Source organism: Channa argus, chromosome 15 (assembly GCF_033026475.1).
Source record: "Channa argus isolate prfri chromosome 15, Channa argus male v1.0, whole genome shotgun sequence".
In the NCBI taxonomy this organism is placed as follows: Eukaryota; Metazoa; Chordata; class Actinopteri; order Anabantiformes; family Channidae; genus Channa; species Channa argus.
In genome coordinates, this window is record NC_090211.1 from 6,065,469 (window position 1) to 6,090,995 (window position 25,527).

The window sequence follows — 25,527 nt, forward strand, 5'->3', positions numbered from 1 at the left end:
GTCCTCAAATACCAGTTCTGCAATGTATTATTTCCAAACTGAAAGACAATTCAGTAGGCATATTTAATGTTAAGATTTCCTATTTTTTTTTAAAAAGTTCAAATATTATGCTAAATTATGAAAGACCTGTCAAATGTTCTTATTCTTATTAACCATGCAAGGAGAAAAATTAAGCTGTATCTAATTTTTCTATTTGATTAACATGACTCAGAATACAAACAAAAGTACATATAGTTGTTGACAACTTTAAATGGTAATAAAACTCAACACTGACATGGATACAGATGCAATCATTCATGTGTCGAGTGTGTGGTACAGCAGATTAAAGGGAGCAATGGTTACCCTATTAACTTCTACTTCTGACCACGAAATGCATTTTCAACCACTTGTATTGTTGATGGCTACAGCATGGTAGGATTAGACATCACAGTCAAACACGAAGGGACAAAAACAGTCTACATACAATACTTTTATAAAATCCCAACAATAACACGAAAGTAATAAAGAATATTTTAATGTGTAAAAGCTGCAAATTGCCTGCTTCTTCAGGTTTTTCTCTAAGATATTTAGAGACAGAATGCGGGCTTCAGATTCCTTTGCCACTTAATAAAACTAACCATAAATATGTGTATCTGACATAAATAAATAATTTAAGTCCAAATTAAAAAAAAGAAATAAACACAAGTAACATATCTAGTAGTACACTACAATATGCACGCAACAGCACCATCACTTACGATTTCTTTTATGTACTAATCACCTTCTGACCCTGTGCTGGGGCCTGGATTATTCCAAACCTTTGAAGCATTTGAACATACTGCTTATGGATCATGTTGCTTTCATCTTGCTCTTTACCAGTTGTCCAATAAGTACATGTCTAATGTCTGTAACCAAGAATAAACCACATCACTGATAATTTCCTCAGAGCTCTTCTTCATTGGAAATGAATAAATCCGCAGTGAAGCTTCAACGGATGTTCGACGCTTGGTAGCTACCTACTCTTCTTTCTCATCCACAGAGAAATGTTCCTCTTCATGGCACAACAGCATTGTGTGTGTCTGTGTGTGTGTGTGTGTGTGTGTGAGCAGGTGCACTGTTGCTCAGCATTAGCAGCCTCTACACACAGATCTCAATAGGGGTGGCCACCACAATGCGCCCTCTTTCGCTGTTTTCTCGGTTGACCCGCTCGTAGCTGCTGGTGGAGGACGGCGAGCTGTTAGTGGACATGGAGGAATAGTGGGTGTCCATCATGATGCTTCCTTTTGTCACCATACAAGCAGGTGACAGGCTCTGCTGCTTCAGTCTGTCCACTAACATGTCCTCTTCAGAAGACGACAAACTGATGTCCACGGGAGGAACGCTGCTCGATAAACCTCCACTGCTGCTGTTCCCATTATCTATGTCCAACATCCAGCAGTGGCTAAAGTAGCTGAAGACTTCTTTGACAGAGCAGCGGCGCTCCTGCTCGATAGATAGGAGTCTACGAAACATTCGTAGGGCTTCATCTGTGAAGCGGCGCCACTGTGAAGGCACAGTGCTCGTCCGACGGCGCTGCCAGCGGACAAACTCCTCGTAGAAGGCATCGTTCGGCATGGCCTTCTCCCAGGGGAAGTTTCCTGTCAGCATGCAGAAGAGCAGCACGCCAAAAGCCCACACGTCTGTGCTGTAGTCCACACAGAAACCCTCGTGCCGCGAGGTGTCACACAGCTCGGGCGCCGTGTACGGGATTGTACCGCTGACACGCTTCACCGGCGAACCAGCACGTCGCGTCATGCCAAAGTCTGACAGCTTGACCTTCCTGCACTCTTTGTCAAAGATGAGTATGTTCTCAGGCTTGATGTCCCTGTGGACCAGCTTCTTACAGTGCAGGTAGTCCAGAGCAATGGCCACCTGGTGGACGCAACGCTTAGCCACCGTCTCATGGAGGCCCACCTGAACAGAGATAGCGTGAGAAGGTCAAACATACAGAACAGAGCCAAGTTAAGTAAGTAAGTAAGTAAGTTCACACTACATTTTAGAGCAAGGAAAAATTGTTACACTGGCTTTAGGTGAAGATCAAACTAATCAAATCTGTGGTCCACCCAAAATAATTTGGAGCAAAGGCCTGAAAGGCCCATTCACAACTCTAAACCCCTTTAAAGCTCGATAAAGGCAATATACAGTGCACTGCTGCTGCCCTAAAAGCCCTTAAGGTGGGGTACTTGCTAGTGTATGACAGCAATGAAACTGAAATCAGTGCAATGAAACAAGCAGAACTTTCTGGTAATCAAAAAAAAAAAAATAAGAAGAGAGAGGGGGGATGGGGGGGCCTTGTTCAGCTTCTTTGCTTGGGGCCCCCCAAAGTCTAGGATCACCACTGACTGGCCTTTAGAAATTGAACTGTATAACAGTGTGTAGACACGTGGATAAAAAAAAAAAAGCGAGCCACCTACACCTGGCATCTCTTTGCTTTGCTTGGAGTTCACAGGGTTCCAGCTACACTACAGAAAACTGAAGCTTGACTTTATGCAAATATTCTCTGATGCAGTGTGAAAGACAGCTTGAGGTGACAACCAATCATGATCATTTTGACATTGTACAAACTGCTCCCATAAGCACAAGCGGCTGTAAATCTGATTGTATTAATGATTAGTAAAACATAGTATAATAATATAAAATGTGTTTGGAAAAGTTATAGTGGTTGATAAGTGTTTGACAGTCATTTAACCAACACAATGACAGCTTTGTGTGTTTTGGATTTGACATATGAACATTTATGTTATTAACCAATATCAAAGTTTGACTTGTGTGGATTTACTTTGCTTTAATGATCCTTATTAAGACAAAATGGTCTCTTTGCACACCTACACCTGCTCAGTCATAATGTCAGGTGTCAGGTCAAACAGCCTGACTGAGCCGTCACTGGCCTTTTATGTGAACAATACTTCACAGTAAAAGTCCAGTAAATGTTTGTGTTTAGGGATCAGGAGTGATGACTCTCTGCAGAGCTGACAACTAAATGTCACACCCTAAATACCACAGCAGTAAACAGTGTTTGATGCATCATCCCCAGGAACACAGCATGTATCTATACATCTGTAGTGTAAATGACTTTCCTGTATTTGTGGGATTAAGAGATAATCATTCGGATTACGGTACCAAAATCTTTCTCTCAGTAACATAAAGGAAAGGAAATACAAAAATATGATTGATGTAATGGCAACAACGGCCTAGTTTTTATTGTGTTTTTGTGTGTCTCGCTAGTGGACTTCAGATGGCCACTGCTGCTCTGGTGCCTCATTATCATATTTATATTTTATTGTCCAGGATTCGGTACCTAACCAGTTACAGTTGGATAAATTAATTACATTTTTCTTAGTTTTAGCAGACAAAAGTCTCTCGCCATGAAATAAATGTTACCTGAATCTCCCTTATTACTTAAAATCTGTTTCACATTATGTCAGCTGGACCAACTGACACCGTGTGTTTCTGACGGTCTGATGTTTATTATTAGATGACAGATTTCATTGATTATAATAAATAAAGTCCCTCACTTATTACTGCTTTAATGCCGTCTTGTTTTTCTGCAGCCACAACCAGCCCATCTCACCTGTGGAGGGATGATATCAAACAGATCTCCTGCTAAAGCGAATTCCTGAGCGAAGATGTAGTACTCGTCCGTTTCGAAGGCGATGCCGTACATGTTGATGATGAACGGGCAGGGCGACAGGTAAAGAGAGATGCTGTACTCTCTCAAAAAGCTCTTCAGCTTGGTTGTCTTCTTCCTCAGAAACTTTAGAGCCATTTTTGTCCCTGAAAAGCGGTGACAGGGAACAGTTATTAACTTCTAATCTCATTCCTCGCTTCTTGTCCCTTGCCAACCTATTAAAGTGTTTGGGGATTTATTTCACAGCCTGTAATTGCATGCAAGAAACTGAATTAAAATAATTTCAAACTGCATAAATAATTAAAACATTAAATGCCACAGAATTAAAACCTGATGAGTTTTTTTTTTTTTTTTTTTGCCAGGAGATTTATAATGCCAGAATTTTCATTGCTCTGCTGGACTTTTGCTGTCAGAGTGACCAGGATGTTGCTGATCAGCTTTGATGTCTGTTTTATAGAGAGATAATAGTAAGATTAAAAATTTGGTAGGGTTGGGTCAGGAAGGGAATCCGGCGTAAAAACAGCCTAAGATAAGAGTCTTGTTCTTGTCCAGTGTAGATCATTTTACTTGAAATATTAGTGTAGAGGATGCACACACACTTATGGAAAACAGGAGAACAGAGGCTTGGCCCACATCTTCCCCCTGCACCAGCCACTTGTTACTGCCCAGAACAAAAAGGTGCAGCCAGGGGAGAAAATTTAACCAGAGTCTGAGAAACACAAGAAAGGGAATAAATGTGGAGAGCTGCCAGCTTAGCCTTTTCCTGCACCAACAGTCAGTGTGTCAGCAGAAATGAGAGCTGACACTTCTCCAATACCACCGGATCAGCTCTGCAAAGTGCCTTGTTCATTTTACAATGTTCAGCCTCTTTAGGAAAGGTCAACAGGGGGATTGCTGTTTGTTCTTAATGCCATCACACACAGAGACACACACAGTTTCCTGTATGATGATGGGGGAAGCTAAAGATAAATAAAAAAAATAAATAAATCCATATGCAACACAAAGTTAATGTCAGCGGATTTTGTCACTGATAATTCTTTGTCTTACTTTGATCATGCTTTAGAGGATGTAAACAGGAAACCTAATGTTCCCATTGATCTACAGTCTGTGGGTCTGTAAATGCTGGCTACATGGGTTCCAGACAATTATCCCCGAATTATTGTGGTTTGTCTTTTACCATTTCTAAACTATATCTGATTTTACATGTTTGAGAGAAGTTTCAGTCACATCGTTTGGAGAACATTAAATGTTCCTCTCAGGGCACATGTACAACCTCTGCCTGTCAGAGATGTCATTAACTGGAGACCATTAGCTTCCTATGATTATAGTTTCGTAAATGCAGAGGTGGATCTAGTCATTTTTAACTAGGGCCAGACTGGAAGCAGAGATGTTAATATAGTAAAGAAGGGTAGTTAAAAATCATTCAAATATATGTATTTCTAAAATTAAAACCAGAAGAAGAAGACAGAAAAATTTTTCAGGTAACCTTAAATGAATAATATTAGAAAGTAGTTGTTCCTTTCATTAAGAAACGAAAGGAACAACTGTTGTTCTCAGTAAGAGAAACTTCCCAGTATTGAAACAACTACAGTTCTGATTTACATCCAAGTTCCCTGCTTCCCTTTAATTTGCACTCAATTATGATTCAAAGTTCAGAAATTGCCTCAACTTAAGCCCACTTGGCTCGCTTGACATTTCCACTGAGCACCATTAGACATTAGAGGGCAGGCGATTAAAGGTACACTGACTCTCTCATGGTTCTGAAAAGGTGGTGGTCGAACTGCACAACAGCACATAATAAAACCACAGGTGAATGTGGTTTTTCGCACATCCTTCAAGGCACATTTTAGAGGCTGGAAAAGGTCAAAATTCATTTCATTGACAAGCTGCATCTGCTCTTAAATGGGCAGTGTGGCTTCAGCTTTATGCTCCATAAAGGAGACTGTTAAGAGGCTTGGGCCAGATGGTTAACACTTTATCTTTTAATGTGAAGAGGTTGAGCAGATTTTCTATTAGTTAAGTAGTGAATTTAGGCTGTCTGTATCCTGATCTGTGTTAAACCACTGGATAAGTGTGTCATATATATATATATATTTTTTTTTTTTTTTTCTTTTTTTTTAAACCCCATTTGGTTTAAGAATACCTTTTAAAAGTAAACACTTCAGAGCTCACTAAGATGGCACATACCTTTGCACAAATTACATCTTTGAGCAAAACAAAACAGTGGATGCTGCTGTTGTAATATAGAAGTGAAATGGTGGGTAAAGCTGCACGCTGGCTGACTGTTAAATAAAATGACTATGTCGTGTCTCTGAATCACAAAGTTGGGCTACAAAGACGACAACACCCCAGTTCCTCCAACTGGAGCTGTGAAGATTTATTTGTTCTGTGGCCAAATTAATTTTTGGAAGTGAGTCTGCTTTTCAACAGTTTGACTGACACATTATGGACCAAATGATTAATCAAATAATTTAATCAAATTAAGCAAATAATGGCCTATAGCTGCTACCTCTGATTTTGTGGACGACCAGGTCCACTTTACCATACGTGCCCTTTCCCAGTTCACGGATGACCTCATAGTATTTGTTGATGTCCAGTTTTTCCAGGTTCTGTGCAGCAATCAGCTGGAGTTCCTCCAGGATGTCAGTGGAGGAGCGGGAGCCATGAGGCGAGGAGTTCATTCTTGTGGAGGGATGGGCCGGGGCCAAGGGCTGGTCAGGAGACGAATGTTCCTGTGGAACAGGAGGAGCAGGAAGGAAAGCAAGGTTCACTTTGAGAAACATATCCACCCATTTCCACTTTACACAGAACACACCTATTGTGTTTTATATACACATATACAAACTGATATCACCATCTTGTGCAAATGAGAAAGCTTTGATTCCAGGCCAAATAAACTCCTATGTAACTTTGGAGCTGTGTAGTCACTTTGGGTTACTAAAAAAAAAAACAATTGTCTTTTAACATCACAGAGACCTATGTTACAAAGAAGATTGTCATCAAAAAAATTACAGAAAACATATAAAAAAAATTTGGTGGCTTTTGTCAGCACTGTATGATTGCACAGCCACAGTAACACTTGATAGCGACAGTATTACATTAAGCTATATGCTCATTTTAGCATCCCTATTATGTGTTTAAATGTCATAATTAGACATTTTATTAGAGTTATTAAAGGATGAATTTGCCGATTTCTCAAAAACAATTCAACAAAAAACTGAATAAGACATTTACATGCTCGGTGCCAATTTCTGCAATGAGCTAAAACAAGGTAACTGAAAGTCTTCAAAATCTTAACAACACAGAGTTAACAAACAAAACGACTTATACGTTAATAGAAAGTCTTACTTTTAATTTATAGCATTATTTTTGTTTTTTGGGTGGGTTCTTGTTTGTGAAAAAGCTCAGTACTCGTCTCACAGTGATGCATTCTGGCATAAACTGAACTCTGAGTCCAAACGAGTCAAACTGGATGTGGGATGAGAAAGTATAGCTATTTGTGGAGCTGATTAATGATTCCCCTGCATTAATGAATCTCTAATTCTGATCTAATCTGTTTTTACTCCATCGCGCCTACCGGCTTCCATTCTCAGAAGATCTGTCAGACCGTCCTCCTCCTTCTGCTACCAAAAGAAGTGAAGCAACACTCGTGTGTTGCTGCATCCTCCATTGCTCATCACCCACGACGGCCAATATCTCTGAATGACTGGAGAGACTTCGCAGCCCTGATGGCGCAGCAGAATTGTACGATCTCTCATTAACAGGGATGAGAAAGTGTTGAATGAGACAGGATGCTAACCACATCCTGTCCATCAAGTCCGTCTGTGCCTGCCTTGGAGACAGCTCCTGTCTACAGTGGGGGTGTGCATGTCGGGCAAATGTGTACACAAAACTCAAGTAAAGCGTGTGAAAACAATGAAACCAAACAAAAATAGTAGTATATTCCACTAGAAAGAACTGCAGCAACAATAAAGCTGTGCTTTGTGTTAATCATTTCAATCATAACAATTGATAATACAAAAAGCTAATATCGGCCCATTTATTGCTGCAGCTGATTTGTCCATATAGTTAATAGTAGTTTTAGAGTCACATTGACTCACTGTTTAGTGTTTATCTGTCCTCTCTCATCCATATGAAGTGACTGCTAACCCAACATTACCTCTTACCTCTCATTGGCAGAAGGGACAGAATACCACCAGCAGAGGCAAAATTAACCCAAAGCCCCTCTAAGTAGGACCTCTACTAGCTACTGGGAGCCTTGATAGGCTTCCTTCCCTTTTAAGGCAATAGGTATGGTATTACGTAATAATGAAAGCCTGACTCTCCACCGTTCTCTTTACATTAGATTGATAATAAACACCCGGCATTTCCTAATGAGGCTGCTCCACATTAAAATCACTCAAGTGGTGAAACACAGGGGCTTTTACAGGAGCAGTCACAGGAAAGAACAGGTACAGCAGTCGTTCATCAAGACACTTCATCAGTGCACTGCATGAAATAAAAGGCTAAAGAAAAAAGCTAAATGTTCACTTTTTTCATTAAAACGATGTGTTTGGCTTCACTGATAATAGCACAGTTGATCTCCTTCGTCAGCTGTTTCCATACTAAACATGGGTGTTGCCAAATCAAATCTTTTCTTAGCTTTTTATTAGATACTTTAGCAAACTGAGTTTATCAAATTTCAGAAGCAAAGATAAACAGTATCTTAAATCACAAAGACAATTGAGAGGTCTTGCAGTGACAGTAGGATAAAACGAGCTGTATGTGCTGAGAGTAAAAGTACAACAAGCAGATAAAAATGACGAGTCGGATGAACCTAAAGGAGCCAAATGGCTGTCCATCACCAGTCCACTCAGCATCCCTCTGACAAGGTCAATAAAAAACACACACAACAGAGGAGAAAGCCAGAGTCTGTTTCGAGCTGCAAATACACAGTAAAAGTACCTGCTAATGGACAAACACACACAGTATTTTTATGTTCTGTTTTGTTTTATGATTAGATTTTTCTGAATAATGAAAGTTGTGTCCGTTTTATTCACATTAATGAAAAGGGGTTTTGTGTGTACTTGCACAAAGAGTAGCTTCTCAGTGATCTCTTTTGGATTTCAAAAATGCTGTGAGAATGGAGCTTTTCCACAGAACACTGAGGGACCAATTTGAAGCTTGTCTCTTTCGTCAGGTGTCATGCAGGAGGCTCACTCTCCACAGAAACATACCCAGATTTTAAAAAGGAGCAGATTTTGGTCCTACTGGAAAACACTGTTCATTTGATGGCAGAAAAACGTATTTAATTTGCTTTAAGATGCACATGACATGTTCACTCAACCTAGAGTCAACAAAGCAGAGGACAAGAAACTGGAAATTGAGCCAAGTGTGTCAATCCTGTGACCACAAGGATGCTACGTACTGTATGTACTAATACATACGTGATGCTGAGTATTTGAGGTAACATTAAAAAGGCAGCCGTTTAAAGCTTAAACACAGTTCTCCTAAACCCAACCATCTTATTAAGAGTCTAAATCTAAAGCTTATGTCTTTGTGCCTTAACCCAACTAAAGCACTTTCAGTGTTTTGTTTACTGAATAGTGCTGCACCTTCACCTACATCAGCCACAACAGATTTACTGCCATCTTGTTTCAATCTCAGCTTTGACATGTACAGTATGGATGCAGCATGTACAGTGTCACATTCAGATTTTTTTTGTTTTTGTTTTCTGGTGGTGGTGGTGGTGGTGGTGGGCGGGTGTTTTCAGCCATGCAACTTCCTGAGCATAAGAATACAATCATATTTGCTCTCATGCTGCTGTCATATCAAAGAGCCGGGAGATGAAAGAAGTGACAACCCGCACTAATTAGGAGCATGTTCTGTTCAATGCAGCTTCAAGCAGCGCCAGCGTCCCTTCTCTATGTAACGGTGCCACAGCTGCTCCCCTGAGGGCCTCAAGGAGCGCTAAACCACATTTACCTCGCAGATGAGAAGGATGACAATGGCATGATGTGTTTCTTTTCAGGGAGTACTCTGTAATCAGAGCTGGAGATGGGCCAACCTGCCTTACAACCCTATTGCTCCTGCCTGAAAGCTTCAAGCACCACACAGGATAAGAGGTGAATGGTTCATCCGAGGGGGAAACTCACATTGATGGAAAGCAGCACTAGTACAGAGGTGAAAAGTCCACAGAGTGTTAATGATCTTTCATTCATCTTACTGGAGCAACAGAAAAGAGGTCATGCTGCCACGAGTAATTTCTGCACTTATCACAATATCTTAAATAGTAAATATCTTGATCACACTTACAATACTTAAATAATCAAAATGTATATTGTTTTTAGACATCTTTGTGGTGCAACAAGAAAAGAAACCAATACATATCAGCATATCTAATTCTTTGTTGTTTTGGCTTTCAAAGGCCAGTGTCGGTCAGGCTGTTATCGTTCGAAAATCCCGAAAAGCAAAAATTCATGACCTATCCTCAAGTAGAGCAGATTCAGCCTCTTATTTCAGAGAACTATAAAAAAATGTCCATATTAGTTCCACAAGCTTGTAAATCGCTGTAAATTTTGCGATTTATGGATCCTCTAACTACTTTATAATTTGTAGAGATCTGCTTTTACTGCTCGTTAAAATTAACCTTTACTTTTTAAAGTTGAAGTTGAATATTTTTCACATTGCTGAGTGAAAGACAGAAACACAAGCAGGACAGTACAGACAGCAGAGGCACGATGGGCAAGAAATGTATGCATGACTGACTGATGCAATTTCACAGAAAATGCAAATTACTTAAAGGTCAGTTCAGTTCTTTTTTTATTTTCAAACACAGAAGCTTGTGAAAGCTTTTTATTTCAAGTTAACTTTAACTCCTGCAGCTGGTAACAAAGAAGGCTAATCAGATTGCTCCTGATCCAAAGTCCCTGCAGTTATTTCCAGTACGTTTTTGGAAGATTTTTAAGTTCACAGAACATGTTTTTCTATGTACTGTGGCTGCTGCTAATACACTATTAGGATCCTATGAAATTTATGCTGCTCACTTGACCAAACACCCAGAGCAACAGAGATACTATAGCATGTTTTGCATGATGCCTAATTATGTGCTGCTTACATGTGACTGTCAGCAAACATGATAAAGCTGACGAAGGTGCTGACTAACGGTTTCCCTGTAGTTTGCTTGAAATACACACAGAAACACACAGACACACACATTAACTGCGCATTATGTGTGTCCAAGTTAACAGGGACTTATAAAACATCAGTATTTAATTTATCATTTGTAACATTAAAGTGATTTATCACACAACTAAAAACACCTAATGAACAAACGCTATTGGCACTTATTGGCTCATATCACCAATGTTCACGATTGTGTTTTATGGGCTTCACTTACAAATTTGATGCACAATCTGTTAATAGAAACAAACCGACTAAAGCAACACACTTTGTAGATGAACTAATGCGTTTGCCCGTAAAACTTTTCATCCGCTGTGAAGAGCAACTGCACTAATGTGATTCAAACTCACGCTATCCTGCAGCATTGGCACTTTCTCCCCTTACCGCACTGACTGAAGACACACGCACTCCATGTAAAGCGCAAGAGACCTCTCATCTCTGCTCACATATTATCAGCTGCACCGGAGGGTCTGATTCATAGGGAATCCTAACACTGCTAACAAAACAAAAGTCATATTCAGTGATATTTCCTTTCAAAATAAGATGAAAATTAATTGGTAATGAGTGGAAAATTAGATGCAAGTATTGGACACTGAATTAGAAGAATTTAAATTAGATAGTTTCTTTAATTACCAAGACACACAGACTGGTATTGTTGTTGTATTCTTAAAGCTAAAGTTGCCTGTTAAACGTGGTGGATTTTTTTAAGCTTAACTGTAAATCAAAGGCTTCCCAAGAGCTGCAACCATTATTCAGTCAACAGACAAATAATCAGCAGTTACTGTTATAACTCATTAATCACTTCTCATATGATAAAAAGGTTTTCTGTATTGCTGCTTTTGTTTTTAATATGTCTTTCTAAACTAAATATGTTAGAATTTAGAGCTCTGCTGAGACCAAACAAGCCACATGAAGACATCACTGTGAGCTCTGAGAGATAGGCTGAAACTGCTCCAGTGGCACAAATTGTGCCCCAAATCCTCACAAGCTGAACACTGGTACCAGTCTTTGTAAGACTTTTGGCTTCATCCATTGTCACTCCTACCTATTCAAGACAGTACCAGTGAGCTTCCATGCGTGATTCTGCCCACTAAGATTTAATAAACTCAGCAAGGTTATTTCTGCCCTATGAGCAGCTCTAGCCTCTAGAAATGTTTCTGCAGCAGCTTTGGCCTTTACACTATGTTCAATGTGTATGTGGACATGTCCTTCTGTGTGTGTGTGTGTGTGTGTGTGTGTGTGTGTGTGTGTGTGTGTGTGTGTGTGGTGGGCGGCCCCAGGCTCCGTCCTCTGGTGGGGCTCGGCGGTCTGCTCCCACGGCGTCGTAGAGCACATCAAAGCGGCCGTGGTTTAACTGGCTCAGCCTACAGCATCTGCCAACACTGGGGCTTTGTGCCTGCACGCTCGGCAGCACATCACCGGGCGCTCTTCTTTAATGCCAGCCCATTTCTGCTGCTTTGAAGCTCACGCTACAGTAGGTAACGTTACCCCCTTTGTCTGCTTTAATCTCTGTCTCTCCTCCTTCTTTCTTTTCCTTGTCTACTGGGCGCCTGTTGTGTATATATATCCATCAACTCATTCAAAAAACCAGACGGACAATGTACAAACAGCTGTATTGCTGAAACTAACAATTATGTTCAATATATATTAATATACAGATAAATAACCAAAACACAGGGGACATCTTAAATGTCATGTTTTGTTCAAACAAATGTCCTAAAACCATTAACAGTACAGTGTAAAATGATAAAAGCCAGCAAATACTTTTATTGGAAAAGTTAATGACTATCCCAAAACTAACAGATGATGATATCTACAAGCAAAAAACACAATTCATCTCTTGTTTTTCTTTGTCAGACAAAACAGCAAATTTAATCTTTGCAATTTTGAACACTGGTTTAAGAAAAGAAGACATTGAATGATATGAGCTCCGAGAATCTCCAAATGCATTTTTTAACATTTTATAAACAAACCAAATAATCAGGCAAATTACAGACAATTCTTTATAGTTGCAACACTAGTTCAAATATGACAACTTTGAAACGTTTGAAGTGAAGCTTTAAAATGTTTTTAATTTGAAAACTGACTAACCAATTAGCCTATTCAATTGTTGCAGCGGATTTTTCTGTTATATGCTCTATCAACTAAGTGTTGCAGACAAAATTGCCAAATATTCTCCTGGTCAAGCTATTGTGTTCAAACACAAGTCCAAAACTTGCAGACATTAAGTTTGCAGTGAATTGCAAAAATAAAAACAGTAAATCACCTTTCATTTGAGAAACTAAAACTGCAGAATTATTAGTAATTTTGAGGGAAAATTAAACAAGTTTTGGACAAATCAGTTCAAGTAATCAGACACAGCACATTTGATGACATGATCTCTGCAAAGACTGCAAATCGTTGTGCCATTTCCCACATAAAATTGCTCATAATACCAAATAAATAAATAAAAAAACTAAATGTATTGATGCACCAGCATATGGCTCCTTCCTCAGGGAGGATGTCACTGTCGGTAACACTGGTTACAGTCTGGGCCACAAACTGCAGCACAAAGATATGAACTGTGATGCAGCTCTGTAGACACAAAGCTCCTTCATGTAGAATGCAGCATGTGTCAGTTCGGACACCTTGAGCATGTCTGTGCAGAGACACCATGAGCTGTGTAGACATGCAGGCTGTGTGCTCAATAAATGTGACAATAGTGGTTCACTGATTACAGATGTGCGGCTCGGACACAACAATAGCTTCACAGCAGCTCTATTGTTCTGCTGGTCACATGGTGCATGTGTAACTTTTTCATTATTTACAATAATTTAAGATGTGACTATGCATATAAATATATATATATATAAACAAACAAAACAAAAAAAAACAGAAGTTGTATATAATGAGAATAACTCAGTGTAAATGAGCCAAACAATGTTGGCTTAGAAACAGAGGTCGAGACACGCAAAGACACGCAATGACACGCAATGACACGCAGGTCAGGCAACCGGACGCCACTTTAACCTGAGCTTTGAATGTAAGAAAACACATCTGGACACAGAACCGGCCTTTTAATTTCCGGTTATTTGGTTTGGACCTGCTGGGAAATGATGAGAAGCCTGATCTTACCTTTCAAATGCAGTGTCCGCGGCTGTCAGCCCATCCAGACAACACTGAGAGCTCTGTCTGACGGCGGAAAACGTCGCAGATCGTTGAACTGGTTTTTGTTTTTATTGTCAATAGTGCAGAGTGAGGCTGAGTCTGGAGGTGAAACCTCTTCGGGGACCTCCGGTGCCTGTACCACCGCCCTCTCCCAGTCTGGCCGCTGGACGCTCTCCGTGCAGCCGCTCTCTATTGTCTTCGCACTGCGCTGAGGAACCCGCCCCCCCCACCTGCACGGCCCAATCAGAGCGCAGAGCGGCAGTGCGCTCCTCTGCGACCGTGATGCTTTCAGGAACAGTCAGATTTCTTTCATTTTTATCAAATCACACAATATAGGCTACACAAGCCTAATATTATTAACATGTTGGCATGCTGACACATTTTATCGCTACCTTTTTTTCAGTCACTTTAGTTAATTTCACATCACCTCCTCACTTGTGCACATCACTTTCTTTTCATTTTTCTTTTTAAATTGCAAATGCTTTAGAATATTAAAGTAAATGATAATGTATTTGTGCTGTATTGTGTGATGTTTCCTAAATTTTCAATTGCTTATGCCATATACTGGTTCTCTGTTGCTAGGCACTAGTTCATTGCAAACATCAATACCTGCAAAATGGTTGAAGCGGTTGTCACAGTCTGTCAAGCATATTTTCATATATTTATATGAGCCTTTTTTGCAAATTCATCCTGAATTAATTTACTGCTCTCAATTTGACCTCTATAATTCCTTATGTGATGTGTGAAGCATTGAGTGAACTAATAATCAACCAGCCCTCTAATATAATGCATCTTATGAATCTTTTATTGGCAAGCGTATATAACTAAACTAACTAAAGAAATGACATGTTCACTGCCATAAACTCAATGGTAAAACAACAAATTTTACAGGTCATCCTTTGTGTCGTGCCATTTGGATTATTTGTTTCAAGAAATGCACTTACTGTTTTGCAAATGTTAAGCATGTTTTGAGAAGTTTGCTAAAGATGTGGAAGTACTTAGCAGTAGACCCCGTTCAGACAGAACTTTATGTGTTTGAGGTACATGAGATTATTTTAATATTTTACTACCCAGGGCCTGCATTGATCAGTAATTTGAATATGTCTTACAGTATATAATAAAGTTCAATTGGATTAAATTGACTATATTCATAATAATTACAGCTGAAATTAGACTGTTTTTAATGAAACTTGTTTACAGGTGAACATAAATCAGCCTTTACCGGTTGTGTTTAGAAAACATATCAACCTAATACCACGGTATTTTTCATAAGTTTAACATTTTTAAAACACAAATTGACCTGCACGGTTGCTCTATATTAAATTGTAAAATGAAAGTCCGTTTTCCCACGACTTCCACATCGATGAATGCAGCATGAGTAGAGGCAGAAAGTAAAGCACAGCATGTACCAGGTCCAAACGTAACTGTCTGACTCAGCTGCTCACGGAAATCGATGGTTTGTTGTGAACATCTATTTGCAGCAGCGGGACTGAATGAAAAGGTGTCACTGACATCAGACGTGCTGCTCACTCAGAGCTGCAAAACTGCAAAAGCCTGGTGATTTTTATTGTCTCCTGGGGTGAAAAACAGGTGTTGAAAGCTCGGGTCAGAGTAATTCAAAAGGCATCTTTTAATCTATAACACTGCGGTTTGATCTATTGATTGATGTCTCCCCTGGGATGCATACTGATCACTTGGATTATCCTGGATTATATTGTGGTGAAGGATGTGAGGCTGCAGTGTGTGTAGGCCATGCATGAACAGTAAAATTTCACACTTTGCCTGAATTGGTCACAACTCGTGTTCGCACTAAAACTAGAAGGTTAAAGCTTCCGTTTAACTGAAAACACGAATAAGGGTCAGTATTTAAAGGGTATTATCTCAACATTTGCACAAACGGTCGATGCTTATCTAACTTAAACTGTTTTAAATACTCTTCTGCATTTTTTGCTTTTAGGTGACAAAAACTATTAAAACCCATTAAACATATTCACAAAGTGTACATGTACAAGCTTTGAACTGCTCTGTCGAGCACAACAGTGCAAATAGATTATTTATATAAAATGCCAATAAAGTTATGTCATTCCATGTGAATGTACATTCACACATAAGCACGTTTTGTGTTTCTATGATCAATCTAAAAGCTTTAGGACTTCTTAAATCAGGGCAAAAATACAAGGATCTTGTGCTGTGTGTTTGGTCAGTACAACAATTACTGCTTATGAAATGTCCACTTGTATCTGATCTGTTTAACTTATGTCAAGAAACCAACTTCAGATACTGGCAGTGGGTGGACACTGGGCAAATAATTAGCATTTTGTTTTATCTGATTTTCTCAAAATTCGCAAAATGCATCCGCACACACAAACATACAAAGGTCTTCTCTGACCTTTCAATGATTCAGTTAAATTACTAAGAAAAAGATAAAGAAATACACTGAAGTCAGCAGTTGAAAGCCAAAAGAAAAGAGGAGTTTTAAGTTTGTAAATAATTCATGAACATGAGACTGAGGTAGCACAACGATTTTTAAATGCTTAAGCCATAAATTCTCTCATAAGAAAACGAACAAGATTAAAAAGGGGTTGAGGTATGTCTTAGGGTTAATGCATGTGCACATCAAATACCAACAAGCTTTGAGACAAATGCGAGCAGAATAAAAAGCAGAGCAGCACCATCGATTTGCAGGGATTTGGTTATTCTGTGTGTCCTCACCTGCTGTGGCCTGCGCCTTCAGACACATGAAGTCAGAGGATCATTTTAATCTATCGCGTCCTGAGTCATTGGCTGCGTCACCACAGCAGATTGCTATTCTGCTGGCGAAGGACTTCATCTGAAGAGAGACCTGAGAGCTGGGGCGAAGGAAAACAAGAAGCAGCAGGGAGGGGAAAGACATCGTTTGTTTGTTTGTTTCCCTACACTGGTGACACTGAATTAATTACTCCCTTGATTCTTCAGTTTCCAACGTGAACATCTCTGTTTCTGTATCTGTCAGAGACGGCCTTTAACGGCCCATAAATTAAAGGACACCTCACAGTTTTAATGTTCGTATTTCAGGCAGACAAGTGGCTTCATCACCAGTTTTCCAACCACGTCTCCTCTCACCCGGGATGAGAGCTCCTTTGAAAATGGACTGGATGACAACACTTTAAATCAGACCGAGAGGAAACATCCCAGAGGAGGAGGAGAAGGAAAAGGTGGCTCTGGCATTTGTGTATGTATCCTGGGAAAGGTGTGTGTTTGCCGTTAGTGATTAGGAAAGTGTATGTGTGGGGACAAAGAGAGGACATTAAAGGAATCCTCTGATTTAAGGTGTTGTCAGCTTTCGTCCATTTTTAAAGGAACTCTCATCCCAGGCAAGCAGAGGATGTGACTACTAAATCCTTGAGGGAAATTACACTGTAGCCTGTGTGGAGTTATTCTGCAAACTGTTTAACAACTCAGTTGTAGGTATTTTCTTAAACATTTCAGTGAAGTGAAAATGACATCACTAGGTGAGCTTTATGCAGATTTTGTCTCTTGTGGTCACACAGACAGCATGTTGGCTTCAACTTGCAGGTTGTTGATCACAATCTGTTGTCTTCTCACAGTGAAATAAGTGGATCTGAATCAAAGTCATTATCAGCTGACAGTGAAACAAACTGGTGCTGGATTACAGTAGTGCTGGGCCAGAGGAGAACATTTTCTTTTAGGAGGTCTAGGAGCAGATAATTAGTTGGCAGTTGGCTCATCATCATAGCAACATAATTGACTGCATGCCCCATGAGCCCTTGGGTCCCTGGACCTGTGATTAATTACCGTACTGCTGGGATTTCTGTTATATACTGAGAAAAATGTGATAATGTCAGTGAACTCATGTTCTGTTTTCCACCATTCTTCAACTGGTATGTGCATGAAAAAGATATTACATTATATTCTAAATGTTATTATAAACATATTAAAAGGTACGCATTTATTTTGGTCTGTCAGCAGGTGAAACAAACGTAAAGCGCTGGATTAGAGCAGTATTAGTTAAGCAGGAAGGATTTGTGCTTGACATTTGTCCTCACACACACCCGCTATGTTTACCACCAGAAAAAAAATATACAAAAATCCACTCAACAGTTCGGAATCCTTCAATCAAGGTTACAGCGGCAATCTCCCAGAATGCCACACAGCGGCATGAATCCTCTCTGGGCTGACAGCCAGTGTTTTTAAGCTCGCCAGGAGTCAGACTCAGGGGAGCCAGTTACTGCCCCGTCTGCTTTATAGCTTTTCTCCAGATAACTAGAGTCAGTGTCTGAGCCTGATGACGATTGCTGTGAGTGCCATCAAGCTGAAGCACAGGAAAATATCAGGTGAATAATTGCTAGTGTTATGTAATCAGGTTAAAATATTTCATTTGCATATTAGTCCCAACACAGCAGCCCTATGCTGCAGCAGTGAGGCTGAGAGGTTAAATCAAGGAAAACACCATGAACCAACATCAACTTCAGACATTTATGTGGTCATGTGATTGGCTGGATGTACCTCTTGAAGAGCCTCAGGGCAAACATTTCACGTTTTCCCTAACCGATGGCAGTTTTCCAAGATATTCAGAAACCAACCAGTTGTCATAAGGCAAAATGGTACCAACGTATTAAATGTAACCATTAACAGATTTTATTAGTGAATGAACTGTGATGAAGAAAAGTTGTAGGCTTCAGGTTGTGTTCTTATGGTGTCCACTTTACACATTAGACTTTGTGTGTTTCTTCAAAAAACGTAATAACACCTGAGTTCTACAAATCAGTTTTGTATAAATGAAACAGAAATATGAGCTATATGCCATGAAACAACAAACCAAGTTGCTGTTTACCTGCTTGTCTGTGTCCATGTGGATATTTGTGACAGGAAAATAAAACAATCTTCCGGAGAAAGGGGCAGACATGAGATCACAGTGGCCTTGACCTTTGACCTTTACACCAAAATCTAATCAGTTTGTCCTTGAGTCCAATGGGTGGCTATTTGAAAATCTGAAGAAATTCCCTCAATAAACACGATTTCTCACGGGAGCCAAAATCAGCTTCAATTTACAGAAACTAGGTTGAAGTTAAGCCAGGGCAAATTTTTTTTGTCATTGACTAAAGAGGAAATGAATCTCTTTACAATTTTGCAGAGTTAATTAAATCCCCGTGACTGCCTTTTATCTGTCAAACATTTATTATCAGCTCTAAAACCAGCTTGTCCTCTCCTGCAGTAGAACATCGGTGGGATTATGCAACCAGACGAGCAAGAACACTTCAAAACGGTCTTTCCTCGGTCTCTCAGTCTGATTGTAATTCATACACTGTTCAAATCCTCCTGCATCCGTCGCCTCCATGCTGCATATGAGGACAGAAATGAAAACAGGTGAAGGGTGTTTGAATGTGCTCGGTTGAACATCTGCCAAGTTGCATGTGTGCTTTTAAAGCAGCACGGAGAGCAGGCCACCCCCACACAGGCCACAGTACAGCATTCCCATCAAACGAGAGCTCCACGTGCAGCAGACACAACATTGTGTGGACACGTGCACAGAGGGAAAATAAATTGCTCCCTGACATCGCTCTCACTTGCTTGGTTCTGTTTTTTCTTCCCTTGACAACAGCACTATAGAATGAATATTTATAGCGGTCCACCAAGACACTTGTCTGCTTGTCTTCAACCAAAAAAAAACCCATCTTGAAGTTCAATAACATAAATTTTGTAGCTTGTTCTCATGTTACAATTTCTAGACAGTTTAAATGATTCTTCTCTTGGCTGCAGCCTAAATCGCAATGACAGTAGACAAGAGCAGATTACACCACTTCCCCTGGCTATAAACAGTAAATTAAGTAGAATCACACAATAAGCTTACAGCTGTAGAGGGAAGTAAATGATTTGTCAGAAGTGTGCACCATTAGTGTTTTTCCATCCACCTGTTTTTTTTATATGCATTTGCAATAAGATGGCGATGCCAGAAAAAGGGGATTTAAACATTGCAGAAAAGATTTTATGTTGGTTGAGGCAAAGTGAATTAGAAACCTACTTGGCAGATAAACCATAATGTTCTTCACTGGAGAGAAAAAACAGCGAATCTATGTGAAGCAATACAGCACAATACAATACATTAATGCCTGAAACTACTAGAAATATTATATTTCCAACGTGTTTTATACATAATGTTTTGCTGTTTGCTCATTGATCACTGATTGCTTACTAATCTGTGCAGCAAAACTCTGATGCATGTGGCTAAAAACTGCTGTGCTCCTCATGTCTCAGTAGAGTATAATTCAGTGTCCAATATGCTGTCGTTGTGATGCACAGTGTGGAATTAATGAATGTGTGTGCATGAACATGTTAATTTTCCTCTTAAAGACTCAGAATCTCAGAGGCTTGGCCACACGTGCAAAGCATGATATTCAGGATGTTCACAGCAGTGATGCCAGCTCCTCCTGACCAGGCATCTCACTGCTCAGAATATTAACACTGTCTGATTATCAGCACAGACTGCAGATACACAAAGACAGAAAGAGGCAAAGAGGAAGATATGCAACGCAGGCAAATAACGTGTTCTTTTGGAGTATTGTTTTAAAAACTGTAAATTTACTTGTGTCTATGTGAGTTTTTAGATTTTGTATGTAGCTTTGCTACAATCAAAATCATCTCTATTACTGATAAAGGAAGAAAAGAATATGTGGTAGAAAATGACTTAACATCCAGTACTATACTGTGAGTGAGCTTGTATAGGGTATCTCCAGGGGTTAACTGAGTCCGGAGACATGGCAATCTGTCCAGAAGGAATGTGGGATCAGCTTCAGCAGCTCTATAAGCAGTAGAGATAATGCTTAGCTGGATTAATTATTCGGAGTAAAAAATGGGCACACAAACTAACTGCAGACCTACACATGTCTAAATCTTAGTTTTGTTTGGTTAAGGCTGAAGTCAAACAAGAAGAAATAATGAATTCAACAAGTGGAAACTTCAAAACAAACAAAAAATCTGGAAGGAGCTGCTAAGAAAAGATGACAGGCCCTCTAAAGAAAAGAATAACATTTTTACTCATATTACATTTTGAAAAGGTTTTTTTTTTACTTTTACTTTAAATTTTACGCAAGTAGTTTTACTTTTTCGACATAGTAACAATACTTCCTCTTGAGTAAATTCATTTTGTTTAGTCCACCTCTGCAAAATCGTTTCCTATTTTTGGTTGTATTATGCAAAAAATGTTGGTATATAGCAGTGCAAAGTCTGCATGCATGGCAATGTGTCACAAGCAAGAAAGAAGAACACACGAATGCACACAGTAGCACTTAAACCTTTTTAAAGAAAGAAGTGCACTCAGCCAGTTTGTTGAACTGCAAAAATATACAGTGTGAGCAGTCAGAACGTGTGACAGAACGTGTCACATGGCACCTTTAAAAACCTTTACTAACATGTTTGCATAATTGGAAATAACACCAATGGATATTCTTAAAAATGTATTCATAAAAGTCAAAATACCTTTGCCTTAATGCATGGTATTACTGTAATACTGTAAGTTTTAAGGTTATCCTCAATCTCTCTACTGTGAATTGGACAAATTATTCAGATGAGTAACTTTCCGATGTTATCCTGGTTGCTTGGCAACTGTCCCTGGCTAAAATGATGTCAATATGTCAAAAAAATACATGAATAAGTTTATGAAAAGGAGCTGAACTCTGAGCCCTGGTGTGAAAAATTTCTAAACTCAGATTAAAAAAAGCTTTGAAGTTTGTGGTAGCAGACCAGAAGTGATGTACAACTCCCCTGCAAAGCTGAGTTCAGGTAAGGATGATGGTTATTTTTGTTCGTAATGAAGTAATGAAGTAAGAGAAGTAATACATTCTTCTACTGCACAGTAGTCCAGAGTTGTAGTATTGAATACATGTTAAAAATGTTAACATTTGTTTTATTTACTTTTTAAAGAATGCTGTAGTTTCAACTGGGAGGAGAAGTGGGGTGGCCAGTGGACTACATCAAATTTCACTTGTAAATAAATACTGAGCTATGACTGGAGTTTAATTTCAGTTAATGATTTTTTGTTTTTTTGCTCACCTCAGACAGTTAATTTGAGAAAATATCTAATAAGAGTAGTGTATCATGGCCCTTTCACTGATAACGTTGAAAGATTTACCATCAGATCTTAGTTAATTTCAAAGCAATGAGTCTGCAAAGTAGAATCTTCATTTCTAAACAATGATAATTAATTTGACCCTCTCAAATGAGAGCATATTTGATCAGTTGTTGCTAGGTGAAAAAATGGCTCCATGTGGTTGAAAATGGGCCTCTGGATGACTTTTGAATGTTTCTAGCTGATTCATATTAACAACTCCGAAGGGGTCTTAAATAATAATTACTGGCTGATATTACAAACTGAGGCTAAAGCTAACAGTCTCAAACTCATCCTCAAAACTTAAGACATGGAAATAAGAGTTCTTGTATTTTAGCGTAGAGCTAGTTAGCAGTAGTATTAGAGTATAAAAAAAAAATCTTGTTTTTCAAAAGTTAGTCAACTTGTGATATTTGACAAACCTAGAAGGGCCTTGAGCAAAAATGTCTGACTCTTGTTACAATCTGGCTAATAAATTATTGCAGTCTATTTACAGTCATCCACACATTTGCACTGTTTAGTTATGGCCACATATCCTGGTGGCAAATAACAATCAGGTTGGACAAAATGTGCTGTTCAGAGGAAGCCTTGTTATGCAGTGTGTAGAGGATTCATGGGTCTGAAGGTGAAACTTGCCACACAGCGACCTCCCACTGTGCACAACTGCCAAGGCCAACTTTGACATTTTCTGCAGTGGAGTTCAGAAGGAAAATAAATATAAAGTCGATCAGTGGACTGGTCAACACACTGCAGGAGCTGCTCTAGCTCAGTAAACAAACAGCTAATCCATCACTGTAAGTAAAATTCAGTTATATTGGATTTACAAGGCAAGACAAATACTGTCATTAGTCTCACTGTCAGGAATAATTTAGTCTTTTGTCTCAGTCCTGCTGCTCTGCAGCTGCAGGGAGTAAATTATGCAGAATCATAACGCCCTCATGAAATACACCGGATGCTCCCTGAGTGGCCAAACAACACGGGGAGTAAATTTACATCAATTTAATTTATTGACAAATGAGCCCAAACATGCTCTGACAGGCAGTGTTATTGACTTCCTTTTAATTTTACGTTTTCATTTATTATTTATCAATTTCAGTGGATTTTCTCAATAGCAAGCACAGAATATATTAAAGCAGCGGGCATCCTCTGTATTTTAGAAGCTCAACAGAAGGTGGATTACACAGGAAGACAAAATCACAAAACACGTAAGTACTTCTACCAAAGAAAAAAGAAAAAATATTTTTTTAAATGGCTGATTTAAAGTCCTGACCCTAAACCTGTAGAAATGCTGTGGAAGAATTTTGAAAAAGCAGATAAGTGTCATTTTTCTTTGATTGTTCTCTTTATCTGATCACGGTTTAGGTCACATTTATGCAGAAATAGAGACAGTGGTTCTACAGGGTTTACAGACTTTCAAGCACCATTGTATTTTAATCCTGAAAAACACTTTCTCCACAACAATTATTTTTCTCACTCAGCTGCATCTAACTGTGGTTTAAACAATATATACAGTGTAGGTGAAGAAGCCATAAAGTGCTGGTTGTGTTGTCATCTGACCGTAACAAGGACTCTTGGCTCCAGTTGGCACTGGGAGGCCCTGATTAGCCTGTGCTCCACTCCAGCCACACAGGACTGAAGCAGCAGTAGAAAATGTGAAGGAAAACTTGAACAACATAGGTCAATTAAAAAAAAAGCCTCAGAACTAAAGAAGTGAAGGGACATTGAGGAATTAACATATGGGATCTCTCCTACAGTATTTATGCATGTTCTAGTTAATAAAACACTTCCTGTAATTTATATTTAGATTAAGTTTTACAACAATCCAGGAGGATATTGGTCTTCACTTAATTTCATCGTCATGTAAAGAACTTGCAAACTTGAGTAATCCACCAAAGAGAGGAGAAAATTGTGTCACTGCAGCATGAAATTGTAATTAATCCCAGAGAAAAGGGCTTGAGCAGGAAACTATGGGGAAATGACTTATGTAAAAATATGCAAAGAACAATTTCAGCATATATTACAAATAAAGATGTATTTATAGCAGTTATGTAAAAATAAAACTAGGCTAATGAATAACAGCTTCATTAGATTGAAGAGAACAAGAAAAAAAAATTATCTAAAACATCTTGCTCAAAATTAACAATTCAAATTCTCAAATGAGAACATATCTTGTTTCTCCTTATAAAACACAGGGGAAAAAAACATATCAGAGTCAGATTTGTGACTATTTCATCTGTGTATGTGTGGTCCATGATATCTCATCTTATCTATCTATTACTTTTCTGTGCTCCATGATTAAAGAAGAATAGGAATTTGTATCTTGTTTATCTCTGATATTACTCTGTATCTTTTCATATGTGACGAGTCTGTCACCTTATTTTTTGTCACATCCTGACAGAGATCAGATCAACACAGAGGAAAAATGTTTCTAGAAGAAACCAAAACCTTGATACGTTTGTTGGGAAGCATTCCAGAAAACATGATTCAGTGCTTGCACAGTGTTGCATTTTAATAATGTTCAGTATATTTGTCTAAACTTGGTTATATACAGTACACAGTCACAAGAAAAATAATAGAACTATTTACAATTTCCTGGTTTTTGGATAAGTTGGTCATTAAATGTGATCTGATCTTTACCAAAGTCACAAACACAATATTTCTATATTCAGGATAGAGGTTTAATAATACGTTTAAGTAAAATAAATTGAGTATTGATAAAAAATGTAAACACATCTTGTTGTAAGTAAAGTTATATATTCAAACAGTAACAGCAATAATATTATTCGACAATTTTTCCCTGTTTCTGACACATTATGACAAATGATAATAATAATGATGTTGTCACATTAATCAGCAGCGTTTTCCTGTTGCAGCTAATTTAGACTATTTTATAAAAAAAACAGTAAAACAGTTCAGTCAGAAGTTACAACTCCAATTCCAAAAAAGTTGGGAGGATGTGTAAACGTAAATAAAACAGACTGCAATGATTTGCAAATCTCATCAATCTGCATTTTATTCACAGTAGAACCTAAACAACATATCAGATGTTAAAACTGAGAAATCTGGCCATTTGATGGAACATATGAGCTTATTTTGAAGCTGATGGCAGCAACACATCTCAAAAAAGTTGGAACAGGGCAATGTTAACCATTGTGTAGCATCTCCTCTTCTTTTAACATCTGTCTGTAAACATCCAGGAAGTGAGGAGATCAGTTGCTGGAGTCTCAGGAAGGAATATTGTCCCTTTCTTGTCTAATGCCTCCCCCCCATACCATCAAAGATGCAGGCTTTTTAATTAACCTAATTAGTTGTCGAATGCTCTTCCAATATCTTTTTTTTATTTGCAGCAAATAATTTTTCAACCTTTTGTTGACCTTGTTGCTGCCATCCAATTCAAATTGCAATGGTAAAATGTCTCAGTTTCAACTTCTGATATGTGGTTTATGTTCTTTTATGAATATGTTTTATT

The 25,527-nt window shown here is 38.8% G+C and overlaps 1 protein-coding gene across 1 annotated transcript; it reads right to left on the bottom strand.

Moving 5' to 3' along the window:
- Nucleotides 1-231: 231 nt before the first annotated feature.
- On the bottom strand, nt 232-14,155 carry unm_sa1261 (un-named sa1261). The gene is made up of 4 exons (XM_067477942.1): nt 13,922-14,155; nt 6,156-6,378; nt 3,590-3,792; nt 232-1,932 (listed from the first exon to the last, which is right to left on the bottom strand). The coding sequence occupies exons 2-4, from the start codon at nt 6,325-6,327 to the stop codon at nt 1,117-1,119; spliced, it is 1,191 nt and encodes a 396-aa protein (XP_067334043.1). The 5' UTR covers nt 6,328-6,378; nt 13,922-14,155; the 3' UTR covers nt 232-1,116.
- Nucleotides 14,156-25,527: the final 11,372 nt, after the last annotated feature.

Bases quoted from the DNA above. Each gene is read 5' to 3' on its own strand.
- unm_sa1261 (XM_067477942.1), bottom strand. From the start codon at position 6,327: ATGAACTCCTCGCCTCATGGCTCCCGCTCCTCCACTGACATCCTGGAG. The intron at 3,793-6,155 runs GTAGCAGCTATA...ACCGCTTTTCAG, and splicing joins GGTCGTCCACAAAATCAGAG to GGACAAAAATGGCTCTAAAG. The intron at 1,933-3,589 runs GTGAGATGGGCT...ATCTCTGTTCAG, and splicing joins TTGATATCATCCCTCCACAG to GTGGGCCTCCATGAGACGGT.